Source organism: Loa loa (assembly GCF_000183805.2).
Source record: "Loa loa unplaced genomic scaffold supercont3.75, whole genome shotgun sequence".
Taxonomy (NCBI): Eukaryota; Metazoa; Nematoda; class Chromadorea; order Rhabditida; family Onchocercidae; genus Loa; species Loa loa.
In genome coordinates, this window is record NW_018108255.1 from 18,432 (window position 1) to 31,524 (window position 13,093).

The 13,093-nt window shown below is 34.3% G+C and overlaps 1 protein-coding gene across 1 annotated transcript; it reads left to right on the forward strand.

Annotated features, from left to right (window-relative positions):
• Positions 1-662: 662 nt before the first annotated feature.
• LOAG_02333 (hypothetical protein) lies at positions 663-10,542 on the forward strand (the record flags this gene model as incomplete). Its single annotated transcript, XM_003137871.1, has 22 exons — positions 663-833; positions 1,134-1,251; positions 1,923-2,068; positions 3,924-4,021; positions 4,909-5,023; positions 5,136-5,240; positions 5,314-5,481; positions 5,575-5,682; positions 5,901-5,999; positions 6,157-6,318; positions 6,504-6,584; positions 6,708-6,845; positions 6,970-7,126; positions 7,623-7,903; positions 8,155-8,255; positions 8,491-8,668; positions 8,838-8,993; positions 9,115-9,357; positions 9,450-9,556; positions 9,684-9,882; positions 10,160-10,321; positions 10,471-10,542. 22 exons carry the CDS (start codon positions 663-665, stop codon positions 10,540-10,542), a joined length of 3,165 nt encoding a protein of 1,054 aa, XP_003137919.1.
• Positions 10,543-13,093: the final 2,551 nt, after the last annotated feature.

Genomic DNA, 13,093 nt, shown 5'->3' on the forward strand with positions numbered 1-13,093 from the left:
TTCATAAACTTTCAATTCTAATTTTGTTGCTTTCAGTCTCTTGATAATTCCTACTTACGACTATCTTTCACGAATTCCATGCTTCATATTTCAAATTCCTTTATTTTTGGTCCATCTCAGAATTGTCAGTCTGTCTTTCAATTGCATAACATTTGTTAAATTACTTCAAATATTTTCTCGGATGAATAAAATTAGTGATTCGAGAATACCGTGTAACAAATAAAACATTCAGCATTTGAGAAAAGCCTTTAGAAGATGTAGTGAAAACTTTGAAATTTACTCAATGAATCTTTTGACGTGTCAACAACCGCTGGCTACTGGTAAACAGTGACAAAATTAGTTTCTGTCAGGGCCGAATTCATGTGCTTGCTGTGGCTTGTCCCTCTTTGTCGTCTAAGTCATTACTGGTAACATTCCTCTTGCTGTCATCCCTTCTCTGCAAGAATAGCTCTTCAAGAAAATGCGTATCTGATATTTCCCTCCGTTCACTTTCAGGCAACACTCTTTCCACCACATTTCCTCATTATTTCCATATATGCTTCTACAGTATGCTAATTTAGGATACGGAGAAAAACTATCTTTCTTCTCGAACTGATTTTGTCACCTGGTGATTTGACATCATCCCTTACGAATTACAAGTTTATTTGCTTGAACGGTCTGAAATGAGTTTTGCAGATAGAATTACGCTAATAACACAGTTTCAGTTGGAGGAGCAGAATGAACGTTTGCGGTTGCAAAATCTGAAGTGCGCTGCTCAGCTACAAGTGCTAAAATCGTGTGCCGATCGAGCAAAACATTGGCAAACTTCTGCTCTCTTCTCCAATTCTGTGACGGTATGGTTGTCACTCCGTGCGTGCAATACTAATAATTGGATCAGTTTGATAAATTAGAACTACCATTTCTTCTTTTGAATTAAAATCCGCAAAACAGATGATACTATGACAACATCATATTCACCAATACATTACGGTGACCACTATAACAGTGGTCACCGTAATATATTGGTGAATATCTCAAAAAAGCACATGCGGGATGGACATTGGCGTTTCGAATCTCTTTTTACTGTCGTTAACAACGATGTCGTGAGATTGTGGTTTTTAACTTTTAGTAGTTCTGGACTGGTACATTTGCAGGGAGCAATATCTTTGACAATGATGGACCGAACATCGGATGACAGCGGTTTGACATCTGATGATACAGGGGAGAAAAAGGTAGACCAAATGATGATGACGCAATCAGCTTCTGCTCTCGGTAAAGGCAATTCACTGCGACATCCTAAAAAGCCTGGCTAGTTCTCTGATATGGCTCGATAACTTTCATAGCCATTTAAGAGCCTTTTACAAATTTCATCTCATTTAATGCTCGGTTTTTGAGTCATTTTTATCCCAAATTTCAATTGAGTTTTTGAACATGTGCTTTGACAAAAAAGTACAGAACGCATCATTAATTTGTTAACCGCTTTATGTTAGCTAGATGTGCTTGCACACATCTGTGTTTTCTCGAGGAAATCTCAGGTTGAAATATTGTTCGTCGAAGGCATAATTTGGTCTATTCAAGATCTATTTTGTTTAAATCGAACCAATTAAATACATTAAAATATCTCACTGCCCTGAAGCTTATTATTCTCATTACGATTTAGACCATCACTTTGAACGTGTCATGTAACTAAGAGAGGTTTCGATGAAGGAAAGTTTACTTCCATTTGAAATCCAGGAAGTGGTGGCCGGACATTTTACCTTCATTTTTAAATCTACTTGTAAATCTTACGATATATAAGATTGAATTTACATACGAATTACTGTATTGTTTGCTGCTGTAAAGGTCCTACACAAATTTCTAGCTCCAAAACTTTGAGGCTCATTGTGCTTCTTTATTTATTTTTTACTTACATTCATTTGCAAGATTTGATGTTTTATTTTCAGTTCGTACGCACAGTTCATCGCAAGGAAGAGAAAATCAAGGCGCTGAAGCATCATCAACTACCGATTCTTCACCACGTGAAGAGAAATTGAAACCAGTACCAACTCCACGGAAAACAAAGTCTGCAAAGCCGCCCGATCCAGTAACCGTAAGATTTTGTTTTCCTGAATTTTAGAAAACCGGTATATTTAAACTTTTCTACCTTTATATTTGAACTGTTAAAAAATATGAGGGAAATGGTTGACAATGCTTTTCAAATTCTGATTTAATCACATTGATCCAGTTAATTCTCAGCTTTGCTGAAAGCAGCAAAAATGAACCATTTATAAAATGCTAATTTGCATAGTTTTAGAAGTGATTACAAACATAGTTTTGAAGTGTTTTCTGGTAAACTTTTCAAAAGCTGGAAGTGCTTTCGCATTGTTGGTAATTTATTGACAAGGAAGGAAATTTCTCTGCTGCTTTGGCGTTGAGTTTGATAAAAATGTTGAAACAACTTAAAATTTATTTGTTTTGCACTTCTTCCTTCTTTATGAATTCAAGCACACTATTTTAAATGTTGCTTTGTTGGGAATTAGTTACAGCTTCAAGACCAGGGAAGTTTGGTTTGTCTGCATAAAATTGAATATGGCCTAAAATCTAAAAAGAGTTCTATAACGAAATGTTTTGGCGGTTCTCTTTTTGCGTTTTTGTTTTGAAATCTCTAAAAGAATTCTCGATGGCTTATCACTTTCATCAATTCGATAATTAAATGAGAATTTTGATTGGTGGTGCTAACGTTTCAAAGATTTAAATTATGGTATAAATATTTAATTTTTCGGAGTAGTCCAAATGGTTTAAATGACAATATTTCCTTGCAATAATGCTTGTGTTAGGGTAGGGTTGAATAAAAAATATGTTTATAAACCAATATTAGAATTTTGCCGTCCTATAGCATTTCTTTAATTGATGAATTTGCAATAAATGATGAGATGTATTTCTAATGGGGAAAATGATGAGATGTATTCTGATGGTTTAAATAACTTCTCAAAAGCAGTTATGTGTTAAGGAGACTGTGTCAAGATTTGCCTGATAACTAGTTTCTAAGGTTTTTTTTTTTTATTACCTCGTACTGTTAGAGCCGCTGATTCGTCGCTTGCTGTGTGTTAAGTTCTGGAGATGTATGTGATGTGCTCAAAGGTGGGCAGACAAAATAAATCATCAGTGTTCGTGGTTTGCACATTTTCACTTTATTGTTTGTCCGTTCATACCTCATACTTTTCCCGTCTCCTCACTCACCATTATGGTTGAATGCTCCATTAATTCCTTTTTTTTTTAAATATTTCCTTTCGCTACATTTTTCGTTAATATTTTTAACTGTTCATTGTTAATTAATTCGTTATTATAATTTACATAAATGAGATCTGCCCATTCATTAGCATACTGGTATCCTTGCATTCGAGATAGTTATCGTCCCTTCATCATTCATGATATCTTGAAAACGTTTGGAAGTCACTTTAGAAGTCCGAATAGACGATCATCGTAAAATTTCGCATAATCAGCTGAAAACAAATGGCATTTAACTGGATTTGATTCATAGTATCCTAGACTTCATAGCTGTCTTTTTCCATATTCAAAAATGGACATTGTGATTGATCAGCTCGTATTCGTTGGAAATAATGCCACTATTTGTGAAATATTAGCTTTTTTCGAGCAGCGCTTGGAATGTAACTGAGAAGTCTAAACTTTCGACTGTATTCTTTTGCCGCTCATTGCAAAAACCTGTACTTAAATTTTCTTAAGTATTTTCATAAATAAGGTTGGAAATGAACGAAACAGGATTTATTTCAAATTTCGTGATGGAATTTTGCTTGTTGAATATTTTGACAGTATTTTGGTTAGAATGAGCAAACTTCACGGAATTAAAAAAAAGAAAAAAAGCGGAATTATAAAAGGACAAGGATCATTTGCTTTTTTGCGATCCAAAATTGTATGAATGAAAATTGTCGCCATTCAACTTTCAGATTGAAAGGGATAGTTTGAATTCGTATGACGAGGAAAATGATTATGGGGAAGATGATGAATTTTTCGATGAAATCGAATATTCGGCGTCTCCTGAAAAGTACACTTTCCATTATTTTTGTCAACTGTTATGCGACTATTTACTTTTCCAGTTTAATGACAAAATTATCACTATCTAATCAAAATTGTCCAACATGCAGTAAGGTAACTACTTTTGAAGAGCAACTGATGATGAATAGATAAAATACCTTGTCTGCTATAAAAAATAGCCATTAATGACAAAAGGTAAGGAGAAGATCGAGTAGCACAGTACGGAGAGAGATATACGAAAAAAGCAAAAAAGGAGGATTCAAGTCCTTGCAACATTTTTGGCCACAGCTTAAAGTTTTAGACTCTAGATTAATAACTTGCCATTTCAAAAACAGCGTCTAAAGAATGTTTTTGAAATGGATGACTCATGATCCAAGCAGGTTGAGGAAATCGATAATTTTTTCTCTTTCATAATAAATTAGCTTCACTGAAGGCTCTCTCAATTTGAAATAATAAGAAAAATTGTTCCTTATAGTGAGCTGAGAGCACCCTACATTTTGACTTTGTCCAGCATTTAACTTGATGTTCTCTATTCCCAGTATTTTTTATGGGAACAGACGCAAACGAAAAGTGTTGTGGAATTCTCTGAAATTTTTTTGTTTTGATGCTTTTGAAAAGTTAGTCAATCACAATTCAGAAATGAAAAGTTGGTATCTGCTAGGGTCACTCTTCTAATTATTCAGTGCTGTGTCTCCTAATGATTTGTGACAGTTTAATCCACCGACTGACTGCGATGGCTGTGCATCGGCCATTTTGATTTCGATAACTAGCACACAGCAAAAATATTACTTCAAACAGAACAAAAAAAGCTCTGTAAAATTTTAGCCAAGCATTTTATGCTCCAGAGATGAATTTTTTTTGTCAATAATTTCCTTTATTATACTAAAAATTTTTCAGGGATGCTGCCGACTATGTAAATCTGAACGAACTTTTTCTGTTAGGATCAAATACTTACAGTACAATGATGCATCATCCCCCTGCCTTACCACTGCACAAGCCGCCAAGTCATTGGGTAAGTGCTCGTTTGTATCTGCTTCTGAGACACAGATTTTAGAACTTTTTTAGCAATCCTAATCATCCTATACAGGATGTGGATCTAATGTATATGGTTAAATATTTTGCAGGAGACCAAATTATATCAAATAGCAGAGCGCTGCCTTAGTACAGTGATAAATGAAGATCAGTTGGCTCAATGCAGTGATACCTTGAATAGAAATATGAGTGATAATGTAAGTAGCCCTTTTTCTTAATGGGGACAATTTTCTAATTCTCAAGCTATTGAAGTGAAAATGGATTTTTTAGACAAGTGACTTGTGCTCCTCTCCTTCACGTGGTTCCGGTGAGAGCTCAAGATCATCAAATCAGCATAAAAGCCGCATTGATTTCACAAGTATCAAGGAAGGGGATTATGCAATACCACCAGATGCAAGTCAGGATATCAGAGCAACTTTGATCAATTCTACTGAGCCTGTAGGTCACTTGCTCTCTATTTATTAAGCATACAACTGCCCGGATAAATTTTGTGTTTTTTAAATCTTTATGGTTAAATAATTGCTGTTTTAGCTAGAAAAATGTGGTTATTTGATACAGATGACTGATAGTAGACTCAAGTCGCTGAAAAGGCGTTATTTTGTGTTCAGGAATGGCTTTCTTACTTTATATAGAACGCAGGTGAGTTAGTTACCGTGGATATCATTCAGTTCTGCTATTATTTCAGTTTTCATTACATTCTTTTTAGTAATTCAGTCCCGTGATTTTTATCACGTCAGGGAAAGTAGTCCTTTGCTGAATTTAAAATTAAATTAGTAATGATCCAGCTAAACCCAAACTTACCTTTTATTCTTTGTTTCCTAATACCCAGATCTTTATTCACGGAAACAACTTTTCAGAAAAATCATTTAAAAGGGGAGGAACCACTGATTAGAATTGCAGTGTCCGATATTCGTTCCGTCACAAAGCTGGTCAACAAAATGGGTTACGGTTTGCAGGTTTTTTTTTATTAAAGTTTCATCTCTCAACACTTTCCTACTATTTTTTGTTCCCGCAATGAAAGAAATAAGTGAAGAAAAAATAAACGAATTTAGGTTTTTGTTTTCTTTTTCAAGGAGAGGTAGAATAAAAATCATTCTTTACTCACTTTTATAGATAACGACTGCAAATAGTGAATTCTGTTATGCAGCTGAATCAGATCGTGCTACAAATGAATGGATTGCTCTTCTGACGCGTAGTTTACATACTGCAACTCTTTCTGAAGTTAGTCAGCGTGCCACGGGGCTTAACGCTGACATTAATGGCTACGTCTTAAAGGTTATGCAATATTTGGTATTTTATAATGCGACATTATTAATGGTTATTTTGCGGAGTTATAAATCAGTGGGATTAACAGCATCATTTTCGTTAATTAGATGGCTAACATTTTTTTAATCAGATGTAAGTAGCAGTGTTTTACTCTGTTTTAATGGCTGAAAAAATCACTGTATAATAAATTTCAGGCGAAATGTGGTAGTGCGAAACGTTTTTTCGCATCTGTAGTAGATAATAAATTACTGTTTTTCAAGAGTTCTGATGATCGGGTTAGTGTTCTGTATCTTCATTTGCTCCAAGTTTTTTTTATTCTTTGACTATTATGGCGCAAAGCTGAATATGCAGCAAAATTTTTTTTTTAAAGAATATTGATATAACGTGTTTATTTTCAGGTTCCTTGTTCCCATATGTATCTACGAGGTGCACATATCTGTGAAAAAATCAAAACTGCTGCTGATGAATCGGGTGGAAGTTCTGATGAACAAAATGAAAATTATGCGAAAGAGTTCGGTCACACTATCTCGATCGAGGTCTTTGTTGTCACGATTAACATTTTTTAATTCTCTTTGATTTCGCTAGAATAATTTACGAGATTTCTGGAGTTACCTGCTGTGCATCCATTCTTACACTCACTTTTCTGAATTACGGATTTAGATTGCAAACGTCGACCCAGTTTACATTGTTTTGCGAAGTGCTGAAGAAAAGGATAAATGGATCTATTTTTTGAAAAAGGCCGCTAATGATGCGACATTCAGTGGAGCTGCTTTCGAGGTACTCATACAAAGGATGATGACGCAAAATGTAGATGACGGTGAAGATCTTTTTACTGAAACATTTTTCGTTCCCTAATCTATATGATATCTTTTTCGGAATAGTCTTTATGTAAGATTTTTTTCATCAATGATTTGATTTCGATAAAAACTTTTTTCGGTGCATTTGTAACTAACAAAACGGTTTGTTTGTTCTTCCCCTCATAATTAACCAGAAATTTCAAAACTGTCTCGTTACGGAAAGAGGAATGAATCTCGCTTTTCATTATTTTTGCTTATTTTTCATATGAGAACGTGAAGTTTTTGTTTTTCCCCGTTTTTTTTTGTCATTTTGCAAAACTTTATATAAATTTTCAAGTTCTCGCCACGTTATTAGGCTACAAATTTAAGTGCAGAAAGAAATTTGAATATCTGTTAATAGATTTTATTTTTTCAGGAAGGATAAGATTACAACTTTTTTTTCGAAGTATTCATACAAAGGATGATGAATGATCCAGTTTATATGTTTTTTTCTCTTATTGTATTTTTCTCCTTCAGAGAATTTATTGTGGAATGATGTACTTTTGACAGCGTGTGAAGAAAAGCCGAAGGAAACATTAACAACAATATTAGATGAAACACTCAGAAAGAAAGCACTAGAACTTGGTCGAGCATGCTTCATGTTTACTTCGGTGCTAATGAGACCAACAGGAGTTCAGTATCATATTGATCTAGCGCAAAACATTCTTACTACAGCGATGTCCAGTGATTTACTCAAAAATGAACTTTATGCTAACTTGATAAAGCTTACGTCCGGTTCGATGTCATATGGGATTCAGGTAGATGTTGCTTCCTTATTGTTGTTCTGATTCTGTTTTTTAACCCGAATTACAGAATTTTTTGTCTTTATTGACGTGCCTACTTACCTAAATACAACTTTATTACTGTCAATCGGCAGAAATTAATTTCATAATAATTTATCTCGTGTTGCTAATTTCAAATTATTCTCCGTTTTGAAATGTTCGATTTCAGTTTTGTAGAATTCTTAACAGTAATCGCCTCAATATATCGAAATTTCAACTACTTTTAGGCTTGGAAATTAATGGCTTTAACGACACCGTTATTCACACCGCGGCAGTATTCGCTTTTGTGGTTGCTTCGTCGACATATCGAAAGATGGAGTGGAAAAAGGTTTTGATTGCATATTTCTATTTTAACGTATTCCCAAGTGGAAAAAGGTTTTGATTTTATATTTCTATTTTAACGCATTCCTATCTTTCCTCTCTTTACCTTTTCATGTTGTGAGTAGTTTTACTTGTTACTAAATTTTCAGCCAAAGCTAAAATTGTAGTTAATGTGTAGCCTTATTCATATTTTTTTGAAACATTAAGCTCTTATGGTGTCTAATTTTTAATTATTTTTCAAGATGTGATGAAGGTAATTTTGCATTGTATTGTTTGCATGCTTTCAATCGTTGTTTGAAAGCACGTGGACGAACAGAAGGACCGAGTAAACTTGAGGCAATCTCCATATTAACCAGGGATCCAACTTCAACTAATATGCCGCATAGTATCCCAGTACTGCTACCAACCAATGAATATCAGGTAAGCTAAAAAAAAGTGTTTTTACGATTAAATATATTATGCGACACTGAATGTCTGTTTTGCATAGTATTCTTTTACTTTTCAAGAACCAATGTTTGCCCGTTATTTTTATTATCAGTCGCTAAGTATGAAATATTTAATCATATTGTTAACTTAAAATGCTTTCAAGGTTATCGATTTTGATGGTTCCACGCTTATTGGTGATTGTTTGTCAACTTTATGTATGAAGTGTGGTTTACGACCACCGCTTCTGAGTGGTTACGCTTTGTACGTGGAAGATCCGTTGGAGCGGAATTCTTATCTTCTTCTAAAAGGCAAACAGAAAGTAAATTCACATATACTATGATTTTATAATCGCTACTGTTGATTTCCTTGAAATTTTCTGGCGGGCTTCCGAAATAATTAAATGCATAACAAAACTGCTGAGAAACTGAATTATTTCCCAGTTGTGTGACTGTATATCACGTTGGGAACGTGAACTGATGGACAATAAATGTGGACGAGTCACTGAAGACGTTGCTCGGATAAAATTATCTATTCGACAGAGACAATATTGGAGTCATCTGGTCTCTTCGGAAACACCGACAGAGCGCATATTTTTGGTGCACCGGATGGCTAGTGAAATTGTTGCTGGAAGAATACCGTTGAGCAGCGAATTAGCGGAGGAACTAACAGCTGTTTATGCACAAGTAAGTTATTTCCATGTTTCTGTGCAGATATATGGAATAAAATTATGCTTACTTTTAAATCGTCTTGGCTCTGATGATGGTAGACATTTCAGCTCAAGTTTGGAGACATGGGAACAATATCCGATGAACAGTTCCGTGAAATTATAACCTCTTACTATCCCTCAAAGCTTCTCGATGTTGTCTGTGAAAGACTGTTAAGGTTAGGTCAAGTTAGATTTTCAGCCTATTTTGACTGTTTCAAGTCTTTGTTTTTTAACACCAGTTTAGATTAGAATAAAAGTTCGTAAACAATATTTTTATTGAATTTATGAAAACACTGATTTTAGATTAAATCTCGAAATGAACTGGTCGCAGCTACGTGGTACTTCGACAGCAGATTGTATTCGCATGATACTAGTTGTTTTGCGGAAGTGGCGCTTTTTCGGATCATTTATTACGGAAGCACGAATGAGGATGCGTAACGACGAAAGTTTGTTCATTGCCCTCAATGACCAAGGCGTCCATTTGCTCACTTTTCGTCAGCTTGTTAGTATTTATTTCCGTATAGTTCTTGCTGAAATGCAATGTAAATTGTCAATATTATGGTGTGCGAAATAGGTCTGTATAGAGATGTCTAGAAGTCGAGATATTTAACTCAGAAAAGGCTTTGCGTAGCGATAGTTTTTTATTTGCCTCTTTAAAATAACATGCCATTACTTCTAATTTTCTCTCAAAAAAGTTCATTTGGGAAATATTGGTTAAATTTAGTTTGGTCATTATATGCAATGCTTGATAGTTTACATTGTGCTTGTGAAATTTGCAGGATCTCATAAGAAGTATTCCTTACCATCGACTGGTCTCATTCGGTGGTTATCGTAATGACTTTATGCTCACCATTGAGAGAGTACTCCCGCCTCAAGCACATCCTGAAGAAACGGCTCGAGAAAGATTGACTTTTTCAATGCCTGCAAGAAATATTGACCAGGTTATTACTGTTTTCCCAAATTTTCCAGCATAAACTCGTGAATCAAAGAGCTCCAAAAGCGACTTAGCATTTTTTTTGGGCTGAAATTTCTGCTATGAAAGTCTATTTGATTAAAAGTAAATTAGAGCCATAATTGTCAATTGTTTCAGCTCACGTGTCATTTGGCGGAATATATCCGGTGTCAGAAATTAATTTGGAAGCTTTCGATACGAAGCTCATAATTATGTACATAATTTTGAATATTAATGCATAATTTCACATTGTTTTTCGTGCTCCTTTTATCTGCTCACTGTTATTATTTGAGAGAGAAGTGCCCATAATTTCACTAAGTATTAATAAAGTGGAGATATGTCACTGAATAATATATGTCATACTTCCTTCATTTTCTTGAAAAATTTCATGGCATTAAATATATTTGTTTTGCAGTGCCTGAAATTGATAATTTGTTCGGCTTATCAACTAAACGTAAATATTTGTTAGTCCGTGCTTCTGTTTGGGAATATTTTGGAGATTGTAGTATTTTAAATGAAATTTGGAGTGTTAAAGGACGACAGGGATTGGCACTAGTCACAGTGAATGCTGTCAGGGACATTGTTGATCTTTTTTTTCTTAATAACTGTTGTCTTTTTTGTCCAATCGGTTTGACGGAATTATATAACCACTTTGGAGCTCATTATCGAAAAGTGTGTGGTTGGCTTAATTGGAATTCGATTCCGAAATGAGTTTAGTGATGAGCCGAAATGAGCTTAGGGATTCCTGCAAGTCTAATTAGCACTAGTTTTGATGCTAAAAGTGTATAAGGAGTGTTATTAGCAAAAACTTCACTGCAAATGCAGTTTTTTCTCGCAAAACAAATCACAAGCAAAATGAGAAAAAAGAGTGAATACGGGAACGTGACAACAGTTGGTGGAAAAGAGGCTGAAACTGAGCACTTTTTCTCTGAATTCTTTGAAGCATCTCTACTTTTTCCTGCTTTTCCAATGAAACAACGTGGATAATTTCAGAGACGCGCTAAAATAAGGCAAACAAAGAGGAAGAATAAAGTCCATTTCTCTACATGGAATCCCCTGAAAACTCAGTAAAATAGCTTTACCATTCGAATCCTTCCATCCTATAATTTTCTCAACAGAAACAAACAACATGAGTGTAAGTCTCACATTTCTCTCCTTATTTGATATTCATAATAGTGCTTTCTATGCAGTGATTTTTAGCTATTAGTAGTATTACTGATGTTGAAATAGTCACTTTTTTTTGTGCTTGATGGAAATCATTTTTCACTTCTTTCGCTTCTATCACTTTTTCCGCAATTATTTTTGTTCAGTCAATCACATCATCGATAAACATTCATTTGATTCAACATTGACTACTCCGGCATCAATATGTTAAAGTGTATGACATGACAATAATTTCACATTTATAACAATAATAATAGGTGCTCGAGCTATGTGCGCTAAAATATTAGTTGGTATCAGTGTTGTCACATGACTTCCTGAACAAAAAACACGTGACGTAAATACGAGTAAAATTACTGGAAAACATTAAAATTGAAGAATGCGATCTTAATCAGATCAATATGTTAAACACTTTCGAATCCTACTTGGCGATTTAAGGCTTATGATTACACTGGACGATAATTAAAGTACAATAATGCTTTTCCAAAATGCTTCATTACAAACTGATAATCCTTGTTGATAGCAAACACTAAACATTAAACTAAGATGTTAGCATAATCGCATAACTTTTTCAAAAAAATTCTATAAGAATTATTTATCAAAATGAAAAGTAAAAACCATTCCTTTGTACAGTAGAGCATTCAAGCGTTACAGCCCATTTCTTTCTCATCTCGAATTCGATAGAAATATAATCGAATCTAGAAATAATACTTTTTAGCCAAACCAACTCGTCAAACTCAGAATAACGTAAAAACTGGCGATCACTTCCATTAATAATGATATCATTATTTGTGGCTTTAACTTTTATACTAATTTCAACTGGATGTGTTAAATCTTTCTTACCAAAACAAATGAAACACGATGTTGTTATCTACTGGTCTTACGTAACAAAGTCTGTTATTATTGGTACTAATTATTGGAGAAGTCTAGGAATTACCATTAAATTTGACCCTTTACTAACTGCCTCACGTTACACTACGGTTTGCAAAACCATAAGTATTTCGAAAACACGAATTATTTTGAATCTTAAAAAAAATTTGAGGTATTGTTTATAAAGCCTAATTCATTTACCTGCCCATAACGTATCGTTTTTAAGAAGCTATTTGAAAGGTTCAAGACCAGCCATTCTCTATGGTTGGATTCTGATTATAAGGCAATTTGGGATAGGATCTGAGAATGAAAAGAACGACGTACGAGAGATATCAAGATTGACATATTAATATTCGATATCCTGCATCGAATCATCTGGAAGCAAAAAATGAACATAGAGAAAGAGAGTAAAAGGCATTTACTTGAAGTTGCAAAGGAATTCACTCCAGTTCTACTTTAACTTTTACTGTAACGGAACCATTTCAATCGAGTATTACTAAATTTGTACAATTTGCAAATTAACTAAAGTTTTGGACAAGAATATTTGATGAACGTCTATAAATGGCATGAGACATTTCTGCTTAACCGTAGTCGTCTATTTGCAGCTTCATTTGAGATAATTTATTGAAAATCTAATGAAAAGTGAGGCGAAATATACAAAGAAATACAAAAAGCGCGATGCTCTACAATAAACCATTGAATATACTTATTAGTACACCACACGAATCAG